Below are 22,030 nucleotides of genomic sequence, written 5' to 3'. Positions count from 1 at the left end.
ACACACACACACACACACACACAAAAAAAAAAAAACCTATGACAAACCCCTCTCAAAAAACATCATTAAAGGACACAAACAAACACACCATGTCCAAATCTAACCCTAATTGCAAAAAAAAAACTTAAACGGAGTAATAGCAGTTGAAGTCTTCTAAGCACGTACCAACAAACAATAAAATCAACACCTGTATAGAAACACAACCACGAAACCACTACCATCTATTATCTTCCTCAGATAAGCACTGCAAAGCTTCGAGGAAGAAATCCGAAATGCCTCCCAAATTATTATTATTATATTAGTTATTTTATTCAATAAAACAAATTGTGTATAATAATCACTTCTAATATTAGAACATGTATTGAGAATGCACAATACAGAGGCAAAGAGTGTTATTAAAATTATTAACTGAAATCCAATGTAGAAAAATTTTGTAAAATTATACTCAAGATAACTATTGTACGTATATGTGTAAATATTCTAGCAATGAATAAAAATATAATTTATTTTAAAAATATTATTATTATTATATTAATAATTTGTAGAAGCATACACTTATATGAGATAAAATAAATTATACGAGATCTCTAGGGAGTCAAGTACTCATCGAGGGAGGCACCAAGCAAGTTGTTTGACTTCATGTGACTCCCTATCCCTAAAGGCAAATAATTCCACTCACTCACTCACTACTTCGTGAGAGAAAAACCTATATGCCGGGAATTCAAATGAATTTTTAAAGAATGCTTTTATTGTTGAGCGTTCACTATTTAATGGCAGCACTTTATTGAACAATTCCCAAGTAACCATTCGTCGCCACGAGTACTGTCTGAGTGATATTTAAGTAGCCATAACGATTATCGGTTGTCCATGCTGTTAAATATAACTTGAATAAATTAATTAACGTACGTTTAAGTTTATTTTATAATATTTGGGATACATTACCGTAGTAGTAATTATTCGCCGCTTTTTAATTATTATTAGGATTATGCAGATACCTCCATCCAGTCCATAGATGTATTGCGGGAGGTCCGTGTAATAAAAAGAATAATCAGAATTCACAGACAAAGCACAGACAACTGACTCTGCAATCTATTCCTCACTAACCGCTCTCCAAGGAAAAAATCTGCTTCTCACTTCTTTACTAACCATACTCTTACTCAATTTCAATGGGTGACCTCTAGTTTTCCTCATATTACACATATACATAAATATTTCGTCCACATCAATCCTCCTCACCCCCCCAACTAACTTATATGCTCTATCATATCTACCTTCCCCTCTTATCAGACGATCAGCCTGTTTTTAAGATTTATGTTACCCATAAATCTTAAAAACTTTCCTCATATGAAGCACAACACATTTCCATTAACAAGGCCATACCATTACGTAAATGATATTAAATAATGGCATAACCTTGTCGTACAATACAGAAATATTCTTCATTATCAAGTTTCGAAGGACGTATTTATTTGCATGGTGAATATTCGTGAATAAAAATGACGGTTCAATTGAGGCACTGGCTACCTAGTATGTAAGGACAGCTAGCTAAGTAAGACCAGATAATTCTTGATATTTATCAATACTATTGCACAACGGTTCGTTTGGAAGAACAACTTGAATTTAACAAAAGATATTAAAACTATATTTGTAGACTATTAAATTGAAGTGATATTTATTGACTACCAAAAAATGTGTTAACATGACAAATCCTGAGGGATAGATGTGGCATTTATAACAGAAAAGAAAAAATTTAAAAGGAGATGACACAAAAAAATTCAATGAAAACAAAACAGTCTGGATTATTTTCCTCCTAGAGTAAAAAATTGAAACAGCTGTATTTCTACCAATTACTGGTTTCAGTTTATATCATTCTTCTTTTGAAGGTTGCAAATTAATTAAGTAATTTCAATTTATTATTTTTCTTTAATTCTACCAAACTATTATGAACGTCCATACATATAATAATTTTAAATCCTCTTGATATTTATATAATTTAGTATTTACAATAATTTGAATTATATTGTTATTAATATATAATAATGTTAAAATAATAAAGTTTAAATAATATTATAATTAAATAATGTAATTTATATACATATACATCTCTCTCTCTCTCTCTCTATATATATATATATATCTATCTATATATATATATATATATATATATATATATATATATATATATATATATATATATATATATATATATATATATATATATATATATTATATATATATATATATATGAGGAAAAAAAAGCACACTGAAAATAATGAAAATTCATCAAACATTAAAAATCGAGTGAGTTATGTTGCGATCAGTTTGATGATCTTCAATCCGTTATCTATGATTGGCTGAGGGCGAAGGTTGGTTGGTTGCCTCTTCCCCACAAACAAGTTAGATAAGAAAGATATCTGCCCTTTGGGGGATAAAAGGAGTTAGCAGATTTATTAATTGTAATGGCTCTTCACTTCAAGAGATGTTTGATAATAATAAATAAATAAATAACAACTGTCATATTATACTTGTTTATTACTACATTAATTGTGCTCCAATGAAAGCTTTCAGTGGACTACGAGAACTCAACCCTGTTGGAGGGTAAAATAGAAAAATAGACAAATGAAAATAATCATTTGTGCTACATGATGATATTTGCGAACCATACATACTGACTGGAGGTTAAATGCAACCAACAGACCAAATTCCAACCAAACCGTACTGCTAGCAATGGATGGAAGTTTTGCTATTAGAAGTATTTTAACACATTTCTAATAGAATAATTATAAATTTTAATAGTAATATTATAAGTTAAAATTTTAATTTGTTTGTTTAACATTAACGCCCAAGGAACTTATGGCCAAGAGACATTCTTCTTCCCCGTTTCTTCAAGTACTTAAATGGTTTGGGTTTAACATCGATCATAAGAAAATCTTTATATTTCTTATATTTCTATGTAGTTTTTAAAATGCGTTTCACAAAATGCATAAACATTTTACTAAATTTGTGTTGTCCACATATACAACAACTCCACTCTCCCGTTGAATAAATTATAATGAAATTCAGTATTCCGGATCTCCACTATTTACAAGTGGGATTTTTTTTTTTTTTGGAGGGGAGTTGTTGTTGAAACAGTTCGAAACGATACATTTTTATATTTTAAATAATAATAATAATAATAAATAAGCTATGTTCAGTATATATAAAAACCAAACCTTCTCTGGGTTCAGTGTGATTTTTTAACAACGAGGTAGGTTCCCAAAAGTTTCCAGCCTGACATACAAAATTCGCGCCGATTTTACGACGCCATGCGTGACAGATAGCACCATCTATGGGAAATTTAGTGTACCAGTGTGAACTATACTTGCTTCGGCGGCCGGTGGTCTATAATGGTTGCAGAGCTGCAACCATTATAGACGAGCATAAAATGAAAGTTCCTGTTTTATTATCGCTATTCTTAAATTTTTATATATTTATCTAAAAGCCGTTGTTTTCTTGTTTTACAATACCGCTCGATAGTATTTTATATAATTCATTTTGTAGCGATAGTTTGTATTTTGTAATAATCAATGTGCTGTAACCAATAGGCTACGGCTAGTGTCAGTACTGGCTAGTGTACTCAACGCTAGAACTGCATTCAATGCAGACCACACCAAACCGCTACCTGTGGGATAACGTAGCGGGAGGAAAGCGTGATTTACTTGCAGTTTGGGCTGGTATCATTGCGGCTTCACTACTACCAATTCTTACCAGCCGCCACTGCTTGCGTCATTCAGTTGGAAGCATCGTTTGACTAATGCGTGTCACGATAAGTGGTTTTAAAAATTGAGTAATGCGCGGTGATAAAGCTTTTCAGCAAAGAAGGGCTTTCTTTCTCTAAGTGCTATCAAACAGCGATCGGATGATGTGGGGAAGTAGGGCTAAACAATATTGATGTTTTCGGCGAATAGTACTTTTTCCATTGTTAATCATAGAGTAATACTGAAGCAAGTACTATAGGAAATGTTTTCAATGTTATCTATAAAGATATGAGTTTATTATCTCTCTCTCTCTCTCTCTCTCTCTCTCTCTGTTGCCATACGAATTTTCTGATTTCGTTACCTAATAGCATATATCCTCTAAAATGTGTCCTCAACAATTTTAAATGAAGCAGTGTTCGAAAATTACGCGATCTATCCATATTCCTTTGTAGTAGCTGGTTGACAAATAAGAAATCTGAAAATCCTTGGATGAGTGAGCTTTATTTTATTTTTCGCTCCCCACCAGAACTCTGTCTAAATATTTTTACACTTCCTGAGAAAATAATAATTATTCATTATACCAAAAATTTTAAAATATTATTATGGAAAAGATTTCATCCATGCCTCATTCATCAGTTTACTGTATAGGGAGTTCAAGCTGTTAATGAATCATGGCTTTTAGGAAAGACATGGCATAAGACAAAACCATCATTACGGGGACTTAAAGCTTAAACATAATATGTCTGAAATAGTGAATTCTACAGTCTATTTTTAAATGCTGTTTTCAAGATAAAAATCGCGATATTTATTTGTTTGTTTGTTTGTTTATTTATTTATTGGATATGATCTACGTATACGGAACTAAAACAATTGGAATGGGTGTTTTAAATCACTATCCCTGACCGGTCTGTGTATTCTGTGGATTTCAATATATCAACGATTTCCAGGAAGTAAAAATATCCACCAAAGTATTTGTGAAAAGATAATAGAAAGTATCCCATATAACATTTAATTTACGTTATGTTAACTATTTAGTTGAACAGACGTCAGTTATATACCAGAGTTCATTCAAAGAGGCGCCTCTCATCTTTTATGTTTTTACGAGTATATAGATAAAAATGTCTTCATAAAAAAGGTCAATGCTCCTGAGTATTTGTTCATGAAGTAATGTACTCTTTTTTTTCTTTTTTTTTTTTACAGATTAATATTTCATCATATTACAGAATTGTGTAATTTAGTGAATAGAGTTAGATAAATATTCATTATAAATAACAAGAACAACAGAAAATAGAGTTAATTGCTATTATTCAAGATGCTGTCTATTCAGATAAAAAAGCACCTTGGCATTTGTTTCTGCTTTATCTTTATCGATAAAGCATATAATTTATATTCTTTAATGCCTGTGCAAGGTACTTAATATGAAAAATGTAGTAAAGCAAAGATTTTATAGCAGGTTCCTTTGATTCATTTTATGGCCAGGGATTGGACTCATTCTAATTGTCCATTACAAACTTCATACTAAAATGATCTGTCTGTGGATTTTTCTGATCGTTCATGCACTCCAGTTTCTGTTTTATTTATTCATTTAAGAAGTAATATTTTCGACATCTACCGTCCAATTCTGAACATTTAAAGTCAAGCCATTTGCGCTATCTGGCATAAGTTGATTTGAAGCAAGATTACATAGCGACAAGTAATATAATATACGAGTGTGTGTGTGTGTGGGTGTGTGGGTGTGTGGGTGTGGGTGTGTGCCTTAACGAACTGTGCAAATCCCTATTCGCGAGGCAAAAATTTACTCATCCAAGTACCCCCCCCCCCATGCTGATGTGCAGTACCGTCTTGGATAAGTTATTATTATTATTATTATTATTATTATTATTATTACTAAATTAAAAAATATATTCTGTTTTGTCCAGTCTACAGCTACTCGCCACGGGTGAGAATGCAATCGTATTTGCCGGCGACTAGGGAAAAAAAAAAGATTACTACATCAACTAAATGCTTTTATAAATACCTTTCACCAGAAGTTTTCGCATTTCTGCACATTAAAATCTTAACCTCATTTCCCTGTCTAATTTTTCAATCTTTTAAGATTTTCCTGTAAATAACTAAGTACGAGTACATCAGAATAAGAAAAAAGACTACATTATTAGGTTTCACGTCAAACGCAAACTAGGAATTTCAGTTAATATTTGAACGTAAATCATTTATTAATATACAGGCAACAAGATCCCTAACACGGAACTCCAGATATCCGGCCCCGTACTGTCCATCTCTTAAAATAACTGCTCTACATTATTGTCGTTTATCCGTTAACACATTTACTATTTGTAATTACAATAATTAATCATCATGTTTAACTGGAACATTTCTGTATACTAGTTGTTAAGTGGAACATCCACATCAATATATATATATATCACAACTTGTCGATTATCGTGATATATTTACGATATAATCTTTCGACAAAAAAAAATGAAAACAATTTTATAACCGATCGTTCCTTAACGAAGTCACACTGCTTCCTGGTCAACAACTGATCCTAGTTGTAATAAGTTTTCAGATATCTGTAAGTTATTATATTATGCTCAATAACAAGTGGTCCTCTTTTACAGAGATGATAACGCAAGTAAGAGAAATGGCAGGATATCAAGAATGTCCTGATTAAGAACGAAAAGGCAATTTTTTCAATTAAAGTACAAAACAATTATTTATGTGTATTTCGAAATGAAATATGAATTATGATCTTGAAATATATGCCATTAGTGAAAAATAGCGTTTAGTAATCTTAATGAAAGAAGAAAAAATCTAATATGTTTTTATTACATCCAAGTTTCCTGAAAAAACTCAATCGCTCTATCATAATGAAAGTCAATAGGCGCTTGTTTTATTTCATACAAAGTGGTTCCTTGGAAAATGTTTATGTAAGAAATAGAGCTCTAAGTGCACATGCACTAAAATGAACAGTGTAAGAAAGTGCTACAGTATATTTAGTGATTATTTTACATTTCAATGTTTCTTTTTTTTTTTTAATTAGTTATGATTTTCTATTTTTATAATAAAGAATTATTTCTAAATCTGCAGAGGTACGCGTGTGTGTATTCTAAGAAACTACATTAAAAAGTTACCTCAGTAGTATTGATGCTGCAAAGGCAATCTATATAGAGATCGGAACACCAGAATTTCACAATCTTGCTGAAGCAGTTGGAAGTGGAGGTTCCAACATCAGGAAGGCACCGCAGAAGGATGCTTGCGAACTTGAAAAATAAATTGCAAAAACGATGAATATTTGACATATTCTGTTGCTGTTTATTAATTAGTGATAAAATTGTATGTGAGTTATGAAGGTAGAAAAGTAATAATGACATAATTAATAATGAACCAATAAGATTTTCGAAAAAATACCAGTAAGATCGCATAGATTTATTTCCGGATATTGACTTTAAGAATTATTTTCGTGTCCTTTGTTCTCAGCATTGGATGTACTCAAGATAAAAATAAGTGAAAAAAGAAAGTTACAAGAATAAATACTAGAATATAATTATTTGACAAGTAAAAGTTTTGATCTGATTACATCTTCCCTCCTTAGCATGGAAAGTTCCTTTAATGAGAAGCTTACTGCCATTTTAATTCAGTAGGCTTGCTATTTCCCAGCTGTATTTATTATGGGCAGGGGTATTTAATGATGTTGTAAATTGCCTATGTTTTCAGGCCAGTTTGCATGTTGTTACATTTAAAAAAATCGAAGTGGAAAAATCCAATTACTCGGCATGAGGTTGACTAACTCAACATCAACTAAAAAGCCCTACAACAATAGAGCGCCATAGTAATTGAATCCAGATATTTCTAATCGAAGAACCAAAGTAAGCGTACTCGCAAATGAGTTACGGGCTTTATAATTATAATAATGCTCTTAATTGTTTTTAAAATACACTATAGACAGTACTTTCCATATTTGATGATTAGCATACTTTGCGTTTATTGTTGACATGTTCGATCCAATTTTAATTTAAAATTTTGGTTCATATTAAGGTATAAACCATAAAATGTTCAAACAAACACAGAGTAAATATACATTTTTGGTCGTTTTATAATAGAAATACAATTTTATTAATACAGACCAGTATTTTACAATAAAAACATTTATCCAAACCTACCAGTTTCGCCAGCAAACTGTCTGGCTTTTTCAAGGCATTACGGAGATATGAAAGTTAGTAAATGCAAATTAAAAGGAACATAAAAACGTTGTAAACCAAACTAGTATCTATGATTACACGTTTCGCGTGACAGAGATGACTTATTGTTCTTATTCATTATCATGCATGCGTGTTTGTTGTAGACTTGTAATGTGATTACTGGCTAGCTGTAGTTCAGATTGATTGAGAGAGAGGATCAAGTTTTTCCACGAACTGTTTAGAATTACATCCTGATTTCTGTTGAGGTTTCCGCCGGTTATTAGTACTATTGTGGCTTCCTTAAATACACGATGCCTGTAGTCGTCATCGAGATATGGCATGGAGGTGTTTTGCCAATCTATCGTGTGGTTAGACGTGCAGAAATGATGTGCTAAGCCGGAAGAGATGCTTCTGTTGTGGTTTACATCACCAACATGTTCTTTTTGTCTAATTTATAAACTTCGTGAAGTTTTTCCGATGTTGGAAAGACCACAGGAGCAGGGAATGTAATATACTCCTGGATATTTGTAGAACGGAACTTTATCTTTTGGAGATCTTAAAACTTGTCTGATGTTGGTGGTTGGTTTGAAGACCACTCTGATGTTGTGGGCTCTTAGAATTCTTGCTATTTGATAAGAATAGGTTTGAATAAATGTTTTTATTGTAAAATACTGGTCTGTATTAATAAAATTGTATTTCTACAAACACAGAGTTTTAAACAATAAAAATTATATAAGGAATTTTAATATAATAATAATTATTATTATTATCAAGATAGACTTCCAGGTAGTCAGGGACTCATTGAGGGAAGCTACATATAATACTTCACGCGCCAGCTATCATACTTATTCTTGAATTCATACAGACAGCTTACACTCACGACATCCAAAGCAATCCATTCCAATCACACACCACCGTGTGAATAAAAAATCTCGCCATTACTTCTTAATTCCATTCAATCTTAATTTCCAAGGAAGCCCTCTTGTCCTTTCCCCACCCTTCATAAATTGAAAAATTCCATCAACTGAAATCCTGTATGACCTATCAAAAGTTTGTAAATGTCAATCATATCACCCCTCTTTCTCCTGTTTGCTAAGTGTTTGCAGTCTACAAATTCCCAGTCTGTCTTCATAATCACTATTCCACAATCTTGATATCATTTTTAACGCTCTACTTTGCGCTTTTCTCCACTATATCAGATTCAAAACGGAAACCAGGAGACCAGACCAGACCTGCGGATTTTACTAAGACCTTAGCAAAATACGAAAGTATCATCGTATATCCCTTCCCTTTGTCTAGTTCAATCGTAACATTGTTTTAGAATATGAGCAAGTCGCTAAAATATGACCTTCCCTTAGTAAACCAATTCCTCATTGAAAAGTAGAGATTCACTGTCCACCCATTTCTGAATGCGATCCCTCACCAATTTTTTCAATATCTTCGCCACCACTTTTGAGATACTATCTGGTCAATAGTTGGATACATCGGTCTTTGCACCACCCTTGTGCAATGGAATTACCATACTTTTTTTTTTCAATGCCTGCAGAATCTGCCGTGTTTAGAGACTCATTAAACAGCCTGGTAAAATGAATAGCCAAATCAACTGAATACTCTTTTTTAGCACACGTGCTGATATCCCATCTGTCCCAATTGCTCTATTCTTATTCATTTTGTGCAACAGCTATAATAGCTCCTCCTCATACACCTGAGTTTCTGTATCCAGGGAAGAGATAGCGGTGAGCTAGACATTTCTTACACCAGGTTCAGAGCTTTTAACAAAATGGGCACTCATTTGTTGAGCAACCTCTTCTGCATATGTTACCCTCACGCCATATGCATTCAGAAGATATATTCTTTGAGTAACGTTTTGATTTTTTCTTTTACTTGCAGCATATCGTCAGAATTTTTGTGGGTTGTCTTTAGCACGCGAGCCAGATTTCCTTCATAATCAGACTTTGCTTTCCGTACAGTTGTGACTATTCTAGACTGCTACTTATAATTTTCATATCAGCCTTATGCAAATCCTAATCCTTCGACATCATCCATATGCAAATCGTAATCCTTCTACGTCATTTATATGCAAATCGTAATCCTTCTACGTCATTATTTTCTTGCGAATTTCCTGCTTAATAGATTACACTCCATCTGACTCCTACCCTATTTATTCTTCGAACTTTCGGAACACATTGCAATATCGCATCATTTAAGTATTGTTTAAATCTTCCCATACACTGTCGATGCTCTTCGCGTCCAACAACCGATCCCATTCCTCTGAACTCAGTATAGTACTTCTTAGTTAGTCATTATTTCCTACTTTGTAGGGAGGATAGAGTTCAGCATATAACCCTTTCTGAATGGAACATTCATAATCTTAGTCACTTTCTAAGTGAGTGCCGCATGATCACTCTCACCAACCGGAGGCAGAATAGTTACGTCTTTAACTGAAACGCCAAATCATAATCATAATCAAATCTAACATAAAGTGTTAGATTTGATTATGAGAGTATAATCAACTCTAACACTTTATGACTTCGATTTCCTTCTGCACATGCTACTTGAGGACGTTGTACTGCAACATATCAAAAATCCAGTTTCATTCTTCTCATGAGATTCTACCGCTATCCAATCAATATTTGTATAATTAAAGTCTCCCATTATGATTACACTTTTCGAGCTCATCTTTTCTATTTGGTGATATATTTCTTCATCCGTACGACCGATCGACCAGGTCTGTAACAACACATTTCTATGTAATTGATCATGTTAAATATCACCTCACACCAGCTGGCTTCAAATTCACTGCCGCATAAAATACTGTTAGCAGTAGCACTACAATCAAAGCTCTCAACTCTAACTGGATTCAAGTCATCTGATATCATTAGCAGCTCGCCCTCTCCTCTCCTATCCTCTCTATCCTCCCTACAATAACAGTATCCTTTACACACCAGTTAGTATGTCTGTTTCTGGTAGCCAGGTCTCGCTGATACCTACAATCTGATATCCCAACATATCGTCCAAGGCAACAAACTCTTTGTTTCTGATACTCTTAGCATTCGTGGTCATACACAATATCCTACCTGTTTTTTTTTTTATTGTCTTGTCTGCAGTGTGCTTGACACAGTTGGACAACTTGCAGACCATTATTAATATTTTATTTAATGATATTTATTTATAATATTTTATTATTATTATTATTGTTATTATTATTATTATTTAGATATTAATATTTTATTTATTTTTGAAAAGTCACGTAGGTAAATTTTAAAATTTTTTCTATGTGACTATATAGTCACATAAGTAAAATATTAAAATTTAATTATATGACTATATGAATATATACTTCACATATTTCTATGCAGCTAAGTTTAAAATCACATATTAATGAAATAAAGTGTACAACTTACGCCATTGAAATTTTCTTCCATGCAATGCAGATATTTTATTTGAACTTCCTCAGATAAAACTGCAATAAAAATGTAACTAGATATTACAACAATGCAACGTTATCGTAATGGCCAACTCTTTTTTTTAAAATCTCATAACAGTAATGATTAAAAGTTATAAAGGAGAGTTTTATAAAGTGAACATATTTTTGAATTTCAAATGTGAAAACCCTGATATCTTTCTCAAAAAGAAAAAAAAAAAAACGGTTGAATGATCTATTTGTTTATATTCAAGAATATTTTGGGAAGAGTATGTAACGTAAACCTATGGTATGAAATAGTTGATGACTATCATACAATCAAAGATTGATGAATGAAGAAGGATAATCTAAGAAAATGAGAGTAACTACTACTGTATCGTAGAATTCAGAACTCTGAACAAAGGGATGGTCTAGAGGGAAACACATGATGCGTAGTTGGATCGAGTGATAAGTGAAACACACATCCAGCCGAAATATTACGGTCATGATCCGAATGATTCGTTGAATTCCTGTAGCATCAAGCATGCCACTACACTGTATGGCTTGAACTGCAGAAGATATTTGAACTTTGTAGGATATATGCTGTGCCGCATGATAAGTCATGCATCCAGTAGATCTGTAAGTGTTCTAGTGAAGTATTCAAATGGATGAGAGACACTCTCTCTCTCTCTCTCTCTCTCTCTCTCTCTCTCTGATGTCAGGAATGCTTTTTATTGGAATGTACATAAAGAACATATCGAAAGACACCAACAATACGGCAAGACACTTTATCCTGCTCGAATATTCTCCACGTCAATCTACATGTTTAAAAGAACAGCATATCAGACATCACATCACATATTCCCACTGTATAATACTGGCTTTCAATTTGATAAGAGATTAAGCTTATTCTGATAGGAGCTGTGACATTTACATGTCCTGGTGTCGGAGAAATTGTCTTCATTCCTCGGATACCCCTCAGTCTAGACCATCTTTCACCATCTTAAGGAACAAAACTGTTAATTGTGAAATACCTTGGTGGTCCTAATACAGGGTTAGCCTAAAAGAAATAGACAGTTTAAACCCTTTATAAATTGAAATTTGTTTGTTACATCAGAAAGTATTCAGTACTGTTTTATAGAAAAAGTCCTCAAGTTTACGACCTCCGCTTTTCGTTTGTCTTCGTGACGTCAGCAACACATGAGCGCCCTTGATGTGAGTCGAGCAGTATGGCCGCTAGCCAGGTGGGGAAGGCCTTCTGCGTGATTGAATTTGCAAACACAAATTCTGTTACTGTCGTGCAGCGTCGTTTTAGAACAGGGTATGGTAAACAACCACCCACAAGGCAGTCAATCTACGATTCAATCAAGAAATTTAAGGAAACTGGTTGCCTGTGCAAGGGGGAAAATCCTGAGAGACCATCTGTATCCGAGGAAACAGTGACTCGTGTTCGTAAGACTTACACGCGCAGACCGAAGAAGTCGACAACACGTGAAAGTTTACAACTTCAAGTTCCACAAAAGACTGTGTGGAATATCTTGCGCAAACGTTTACGAATGTTCCCTTACCAGTTGCAATTATTGCAGAACCTCAATGAAAACGACAAAATCCTCCTTCACTCATTCTGTATGGACATGCAGGAACGGAGTGAAGAAAGTGATGATTTTTTTGACCGGCTAATTTTCGGTAACGAATCAACTTTCCACATCAGTGGTACAGTGAAAAAACACAACGTTCGTATATGGGGAACTGAAAACTAGAGAGCTGTAGTGGAGCATGTGAGGGATTCACCCAAAGTGAACGTTTTTTGCGCTGTATCCCGTTAAAAGGCGTGTGGACCATTCTTTTTCCAGGAAAAAACAGTGCGTGGAATAACTTACCTAGACATGTTACGTGCGTGGCTGATTCCTCAACTACAAGAAGACAATGACAATTTCATGTTTGTCCAAGATGGCGCTCCGATGCAATGGTACCTTGAAGTTAGAAATTACCTGGATGAAAATTTGCCTCGTCGTTGTATTGGACGTTCAACCGTCCAGAATATGGCTCTTACATATTGGCCACCAAGAAGTCCGGATTTAACACCCTGTGGCTACTTCTTATGGGGGTACATATAGGACAGAGTTTTTGTTCCTCCCCTCCCTACAGGTGTGGACAATCTTAAACAACGCATCACAATAGCTGCTGCGACTGTTGACATGGACATGCTGAGAAGTGTTTGGGAAGAACTGGACTATCGCATTGATATTTGTTGTGTTACAAAAGGGTCACACATAGAACACTTGTAACTTACCCATGTAAACTACAGGATGTACTCTTCAAACCGTGTAAGTATTTCAGCCTTGCTATTAAAACTCTTCTTTCTGTAAAACTTTGAATGTGTCTATTTCTTTTAGGCTAACCCTGTATATTGTGTGGACTATTCAATACAGACTCTTTTCTCTGACTTAAACAGATTAATGCTATGAACAAATGTTAATAATTGTCAGTCCCATGTCGTTAAGTGCATGGTTAGTGTTATTATGATTTAGTATTATACTAGCTGAGCCCTACCGCTTCGTTGAGATGAACTTATACTGCCAGCAGTTCACTTCAGTGTATTTACTCGAGTATTTGGAACTGGTGCTTTCGTCATGGTGTAGAATTGTGAGCATTATAAAATTTTTTTGTAAACAACATTATATTATTCAACAAAAATAATTAAATTCTCAGGATGCTAGCTCGAGAACATGCCACATATCACTGCCCGTGTTTGAAACATTTACCTCTTAAATCTAAACTTTGTTAATCGTCATTGCAAAACAAACTCTTATTGGACATTGTAACCGTTTAAAGACAATGGACAGTCTGAAAGAATGAGGGGTATCCGAGGAATGAAGACAATTCTCAGATACTAGGGTTCTGTAAATATCACCGCTTCTATCATATTCGGTTTCAACAATTTCACTTGAAGCTTAGTTATATTGCAAAGACTTGGGCGAATGCAAATTTCGGAGCAAAATAATAGGAACACCTATTTTCAATTTAATTTGCCCAGGCAACCCATATGGATTAAGCGAATTTAAAAATTCCATAGAAAATTGAACTGCATCATCTGAATTCACAGTAGTATCCACTAATTTGTAAACACTAACAGACCCAGTAACGTTATTAAGAACTAACTCGTTCATTATTGAGAGTTTAATTTTATTGTTTAATTATTGAGGTAATATTTAGAGAATAATTATCATTATTCAGCATCATTTAGAGGTGCGAGGATAGCTCTCTTCCTGAACCAAGCAGGCGACTTTTCTAGTATGTTCTCAATAGATGGATAGACACTGCACAACAGTTCAGATAATGTTCCCAATATATTGGTGTGTTAATATAATTTATCCGTCTCTACACGATGTCTCAACTTTGTCAATTTTTAAAAGTTTTGAGGAGAGGGAATGAACACGTTTATTGCTTTTGAGAGTAAAAAATATCTATGTCATTCCATATTGACGATTTCTTGAGGCAGGCATTCACTTCGTCCACCCTGGTTCCGCTAGATGAGACTGGTAGCGTTTTCGAAAATTACTGGCAAATAAAACAGTTATTCCTCCCATTCTTTGATCATCTGATCTGATATCCCTCTAGTGTTCTGTCCATCGCTTCAAACAGATGTTTTAGGGGACATTGTACATTCATCCCAAACAGTCAAAGAAGCCTTTTGTAATAATGTCGACAAATTATTTTGTTTCGATATATTGCACAAAGGTGTATCATATTTTAAGAGTACTTTGAAGGTAGAATGAGCACATCGACCACCATGCGATAGAGTAGCTGCCATATCTGAGGATGCTATGGAGGGATTTTACCTTGGCTTCTCAACTTAGCTAATAACAAATTTGTAAAAATGTTTTCCCAGTACCACCAGGAACATCCAAGAAAAACAATTTTCCTCTCTGATTTTCTCAACAGTGTGAAAAAAAACTTCAGCTTGATCTGAAGTTAGTGATTGTTCATAAAAACTGAATAAATACCGAAATTCATTGAAATAAACATAATAATGGTAACAACTAGAGAATTTAATGCCACAATATCTGAAAATATAATTTAATAATATCTAAAAATGTAATAATATCTAAAAACTGATAACAATATCTAAAAAATGTAACAAAATCGGCCACAAAATAGTGGCCAGATATTTTTAAACTGCACTACCGGCCGTGGAGGGAGGTAAAAAAAATCCATGCTCCATAATATGGATGGGTACATCGATGAAAATGCACAAAAACCATCTTTTGAACATCTTCTATCTAATAATGCCACTCCCGAATGAGATCGACTTATTCACATTCAACTGAAAAGTCATGATTAAAGTTCTCTTCATCCTAGACGGGATTACAACACCCAGTTGTTTTCCACCCAAACACCATTATAAATACGATACAGCTCTAGAAGGTCAGCATTGAATATAAAATAATCTGTTGTAATCTTTACACCATAGGAATTTATTTAGCAATTTTGTTGTAGAATTAGAGTTGTGTGACTAATTACTACAAAGACTAATAAGCAACTGCATATTTTTTTATTTTATTTTGTTACCCTCAGTTAGAAGCAAAATATTATGCATAATGACAATCTCACTGACGAGTGGACTTCTATTCCAATAACGTGAATGAGATACGTTTCATATAATGTGCGAGTGACGTTGCATGGTACTTTAAGATACTTTCGTTTTCCCAATGAATAGAGTGGTCTCACATTGTAAATCATCAACTACCCAAATGTAGGGTGGCCATAAAATAACTTTCCCTCTTTGAAGGCATCTGTAGTTAAAACCAATAAATGGAATGAGACAAATTTTATATTGAGACTTTTGAAGGCATGGGTAGATGATTTCCGCGAAAAAGAAGATTTAGTACCAAAAGTCGCTGATAGGGGAAATTTTGGCGCTATCGGAGCCGAAACAAGCGGATAATTACATTAAATGCAGACAAAATGGAATAATAACATTTCGACGGGGTAAGCGAGCTGCGTCACTCATTCCAGCTGGATATGTAGCGAGTTACAATGAAAATAAGAATAATAATAATTAAACTAAAACACAGTGAAATTTGCATAATCCTTTTACTGCATTTACTGCAAACATTTGACAACATTTTGCTCCTTCATATATATTTGTATATTTGTATTTTATTCGCTTTATATTTCTTCTTTCAATCAATTCTTGTAACCCACATACCTGTTACATATACATGAACAATAAATGTTCGAAACCTTCTTAAAGTTTTCTATATATTTGACAATAAAATACTACTGAATTCATAATATTCTCCACTTATTATCTTACCTTTGCTTTATTGATAGGTTTCCCTCTATATTTTAGCAATATGTTTATTCACTTTTTTTTGAAATAATAAAATAGAATAAAGAATTTTGCTAAAAAAATACACTTCTCTAACTGTGATCTAGCGAAAAATATAAAAACGCAAACGAAAAATAATTAAAATTCATGGTTTGTTTCTTTTTCTTTGAGCAGGAAGTTACTTTAAATGCTTTGTGATTTCTGTACCTAGGAAAAATTAAATCCCAATTTACATCTTGAACCCAGACTGAAGAACTAAAAATGCTGCTCAATTTTAATGAAAAATCTTTGATATGTTGAGTTATAACTAAAGCATTTATTATTATTATGTTCATTAAGTGTTTATGAAGAGAAATATGGAAATAGAAAAAAATATGGCATATTTAAATTCTGAGGTAAGTAATTAAGCAATTATATACTACAAAATAAGCAAGTAAGCATATTTAAATTTTAGGTAAATTTGAATAAATTCATTAATTTTTTACAGAACTTACTACATGTAGCACGACTGACTAATACGTCGAATTCATAAACTCCACAAACCACAAACGTCACAAGAACTGTGAAAACAATAAACTTTAACATTGTCGGTTAGATTAAAAGGAAATCTGCAGGAGAATTATTCTTTTACTTGCTGTGTTCAATATGACTGAAGAAAACAATGCCTGGAATTGGAAATATATTCTTTAAGTTAAAAATAGTAATAGTATATACTGTTATTTAACACATGATATTATTATTTATCGATCTACAAGTTTCAATATTCAATCATTAAACTTTCCTATTTTTATGAAGCAAATTTTAATTTTTAGACTCGAAAAGTATGAAAGTTTTCAGTTTATTCAAGAAATACACAATAAAAATAGTAAATAATAAATAAAATGTAATTAAAAGAAATTCATATCGATGTGTTATTATGTTTAAAGTTGTTAACAGTTTAACTTTTCCCATTTCTACTTACAATGATGAAACTCCACAATCATAGGGAATGCCAAAATATTTACCGATTATAGTTGTACTAAATTGTATGAAATAGGAATAGTTACACCTAACCATATATTTTGTAGGTTTTTAAGAGGACGTTTTAGCTATATTTAAAACGGAGATTAAGGTAACTGAAATTACGGAGGAATAATTTTATTAAATGCAGGTTACAAAATATATGGTAAAGGTTTGAAAAAATACATGGAATTATTGTATACAGTCTACATTCAGAAGAACAAAATGGTTTGAGACATGGAAGTTCATATATAAACAATATTTATGTGTTAAAACAAATTATTGAAAAAAAGACGACAATTTCATTTGGACACTAATTTGACTTTTACCAATTATGAGGAAACCTTTGAAAAAATATATAAAGAAAATTATGCAGCTCAATGATAAAGCAAGAAGTCTGGTTCGTTTAGTCCAAGATATACAAAGTTTACACAAAGACTCAAAAATTACATTAAAGTACAGTCAGATTATAAATTAACGAAGCAGTTTAAAATTAATCAAGGAGTAAGATAGGGATGTATTTTAACTTCGAATCTATTCAGTATATATAATAATGAAATTATTAAAATATGATAAACAACAATTAAACAATATATTCAGTTAACCAGAAAGAATGTTATGAAAGCAGTGATCAGAGTATATTACAAGACAAAGAAAAAAATAGTAAACATACTCGTTTAATAAACAAAATAAGCCAACAATGCAATGTAAAACTTTCGCAAATGAAAACAAAAGTCATGAAATTTGCAGGTCAAGATCATATTATATCAAATATAGTTATTGAAGAAAAAACAATGGAGCATGTGATACAGTTTAATTATTTAGGCAGCATAGTTATATATCTAAGAGTAAACGATGTAAATGAAAAAAAAAACGTACTGTTTTAATAGCCTATTCATGGGATTAATGTATTACAAGTTTGCATCCTTTTGTAGACAGAAGTCACATTATACATGTGTGTGTGTGTGTGTGTGTGTGTGTGTGTGTGTGTGTGTGTGTGTGTGTGTGTGTGTGTGTGTGTGTGTGTGTAGAAAGTTGTTTAATTTGGGTATATACTATGTTAAAGATATCACGCAATTTTATAAGCTAGGTTTTAATCCTTTTTCCCAAGTAACTCATGTTTGCGCCTGCATGTAGTGGAAGTCTGAGGCAACTCATGGTAAAGGTGGAGTAAGATCCGATCACTTTCCTTAGTATTTTCCCCTAAGGCAACTAACTTGTTTAGGTAAAATTTATAAGCTTTGCATTATGAGTATCTTAAAAAATAGACGCGCTGAAAAATGTAAATTTTACTAAATAACTAAGCTTATTTGCATACTAGATAAACGTAAAATTTACTGCATATTACACATTTTAAACGTATTGCATCTGTAAGTCACAGTTCATTGTAAAAAGGTAAACACACACATAGAGAGAGACCACTTCAAAATATGTAAGAAGTGATCATTATACTCAATATCTTGCATGTCAGTCAGTAATTGTTTAAACATAAAGAAAAATCAAACAATAATTTATTTATTTATTCGCACAATATTTCGCTTTTTTGCATATGTTTACATTTTATAAGAATTTTTCACTTCTATCCTTTTATATCTTTTATATATGACATAAAAACCCCATCGAATCAGTTCATAGTGAACTTTAAACAACTTACCTTTAAGATATCCTATAAAACAGATGAGGCTTCTTCAGCTTTACTTTCTCAAACTGATACACTTATTATATTGTAGCAGATTATATATTCATATAAGAGGATGTGGAACAATTGCAAAAGTCGTGAAACCGTATACTGTTATCTAAAAGCAAATAAAAAAATGAGTTCTGCAGTAAAGATGCGAAGTTTCAAAAATACCTCTACACAAAATGTTCCGTAGAGTGTGTCGGAAACGAATTTAGATAATGATACACAAGGATGAAAAACAGTTTAATTAGCATTCGGTGAGTTTCGTCTTTAGCAATCGAAATATCTGTACGCTGTTCATACGAATCCTGATTTTATTCAATACGCAACCCAAAGTGGTCTATGAACACCCGAAAATAATAGAAGTGAATGTTATTGCTTCGACCGAAACAAACTGTTTTGTTTATATTTTAAAATATTATTGTTTAGTACAAATAATAAAAGATTTTGCTTTTACTTCTTTCTTCTGTGGTAGTTTTCATTTATTAAAGTTGAATCCATTGTCAGGGTGCTACTATTTACAGATTAAAACTCCAACTGTTATGTTTATTAGTAGTAGATATTTAATTTTATTTGATAGGAGACGATACATGCAAGTATATGAATGCATTTTGTTCAAAATGTTTTATAATGAGCCTTTGTGTTCCCATGTCCACTGAGCATGGAACCTCCTACTTTGTTATTTTTGGCAGGATTTACTTTATGAATGAACTAGCTATTTTAGAGGGTAAAACTCAGATATGAAGGTTTTGCAAAACAGACTTGATTATCAGCACTTGATGTATTTTGTAATCGAATTTGGACCGCAGAAATTTGATATGAAACTATTACGAATATTGTTGCTTTCCCAGGATGAAGATATCCTTCCCCGATTCCGCTTTCTGTCATTTCAATTTCCTAATAGCGTCATATTTCAGGATATATGACGTTATACCTGATTTAATTGTTTTAATCATGAATCCATTCTAGAACTTTGTTCTAGAAACCGAAGACGATATTTTTCCAGTCGGCTTAATCCTCCAGTCAGCTTCGGTGTTTCATCGAATGGTGGTATCATACAGAAGATGAAAATCATCAATCACTTAAAGACTTTATTATTATTATTACGTGACACCTACAGCAAGTCCAAAGACTCAGGAGGGCATCTACTCTACAACTTTCCGTCCCCATCACTCAATTCACCAACTACAATCATCATCTACACCAGCACCATGTACTGCCCACCACCACCACCAGTAGTTTTTTTTTTGTCTGTAAATGAAAGACAACCACAAACATCCATGCCCATGGCGGGATTCGAACCCGCAGCCTTTTGACTACAGAGCGCGGATATGTAGCGCGGCCTGGTTTGCCACTCGGCAAACCAGGCCGGCAACAGCCCAGACCAAACTTTTCGAACATCCATACCGCAGAGGAATTAGAATCCTAAACCTTTGATTATAAATCGGTGATGCAGTCCACAAAGTGAAACACGCAGGATCTAATAATGTATTAAATGTTGTTAGACAACGATAATTTAAACTAGGATTTTTCCATTAATATTTTAGAATTATTTGTTTTACAACAATAGATAACGATTTGATTGTTGTTATCTGAAATGTTTGTATGAATGAATTGATTTCCTCAATTTCATTGTTTTATACCATTGTTTATGAACTATTTTTCGGGTATATTTTCACTCGATTCTGGAATCCGTCGATCTTTGGCACAGATAAGTAGGTTTTTTCCCCATTCTTTTTTTCCCATACATTAGGATTTTGAACCACCGCATTTCTGCAAGCGGAATATATCATCTCGTAGTGCATCGTGCGTTGGGTATGAAATATTGTTTAGGATAACGAATATTGCCTGCTATCTAATCACAAAGCTAATTAGCATAATGAAAGAGTGTGCTCTGTTTATTCTCTTTCGTGAATTGCGAAATTTAACCGGACATCATAATTCTCGGCGTTTCCTATTAATATATATATATATATATATATAATTTAATTCAGTTTGAATATCAAGTTATTTATTCACTAGCCTCTCTGAGGATACCTTTATTCTTTTCCTTTCTTTATTTTTAATCTGAGAAAGTACAAAAATGTGGCAGAAACCAGTAATTAAATAATAATTTCTTATAAAATATTCAAGTTATATTCTTTAGACACACAAGCATGAATTCAGTAACTTTCTAAAAATTTCAAAAAAAAAAAATAATACTTCCTGTTCTTCATATCATTAGATTGAGCTATATTTTGATTATGCAATGTTCATTCAAAAATTCAGGAAATGTGCTTAATCCACATTCAGCCTTTCACACTTATATTCATATTCCACAACCATAAAAATCAGTTCGTTGCTGATTCAATTTTTAAATAATAGTCAGTGAAACCAAGTCTAGGAAAAAATGTTATTTCTTAGGATGCTACAATTGTTTTCGATATCACAATGATAATTTAATTAAGCAAAAACTACAACATAATACAAACGTCAATTAATAATCTAGCAAAATATTTAAATTAATTGGAAATGAAAAATATTTGAATTTAGTGATAATCTATGGAAAACTATCCGATTACACGCTAGTTACTAGATAATTTTCTACATCTTCATCTCCTCATGAAATTCTTCACTCCCAGGACACTCGTGTTTTTCATCATCAACACAGGCAAACAAGCCAGGAGAACAGATGGAATTAACATACCTAAATATTAG

The 22,030-nt window shown here is 32.8% G+C and overlaps 1 protein-coding gene across 3 annotated transcripts in view; it reads right to left on the bottom strand.

The window, feature by feature from the left end:
• LOC150110390 (uncharacterized) overlaps positions 1–19,356 on the bottom strand; it is a 100,854-nt gene extending 81,498 nt beyond the window's left edge. For 2 of the 3 annotated variants that reach the window (XM_090393478.1, XM_090393474.1), the window contains exons 1-4: positions 19,307–19,356; positions 17,148–17,318; positions 11,320–11,378; positions 6,869–6,997 (exon numbers count right to left, since the gene is read on the bottom strand). In XM_090393478.1, coding sequence (XP_090249604.1) covers positions 6,869–6,997; positions 11,320–11,378; positions 17,148–17,238 — 279 coding nt within the window. In that variant the 5' untranslated portion in view covers positions 17,239–17,318; positions 19,307–19,356. Of the gene's footprint in view, positions 1–6,868; positions 6,998–11,319; positions 11,379–17,147; positions 17,319–19,306 lie in introns of those variants that run through there. The other variant, XM_090393462.1, reaches the window with a different exon arrangement.
• Positions 19,357–22,030: the final 2,674 nt, after the last annotated feature.

This window comes from Typopeltis vanoorti, chromosome 1 (genome assembly GCF_054136105.1).
Source record: "Typopeltis vanoorti isolate ZY-2024b chromosome 1, IOZ_Tvanoo_1.0, whole genome shotgun sequence".
In the NCBI taxonomy this organism is placed as follows: Eukaryota; Metazoa; Arthropoda; class Arachnida; order Uropygi; family Thelyphonidae; genus Typopeltis; species Typopeltis vanoorti.
The sequence above is the reverse complement of the archived record's forward strand: the minus strand, read 5'-3'. Positions and strand labels throughout refer to the sequence as shown.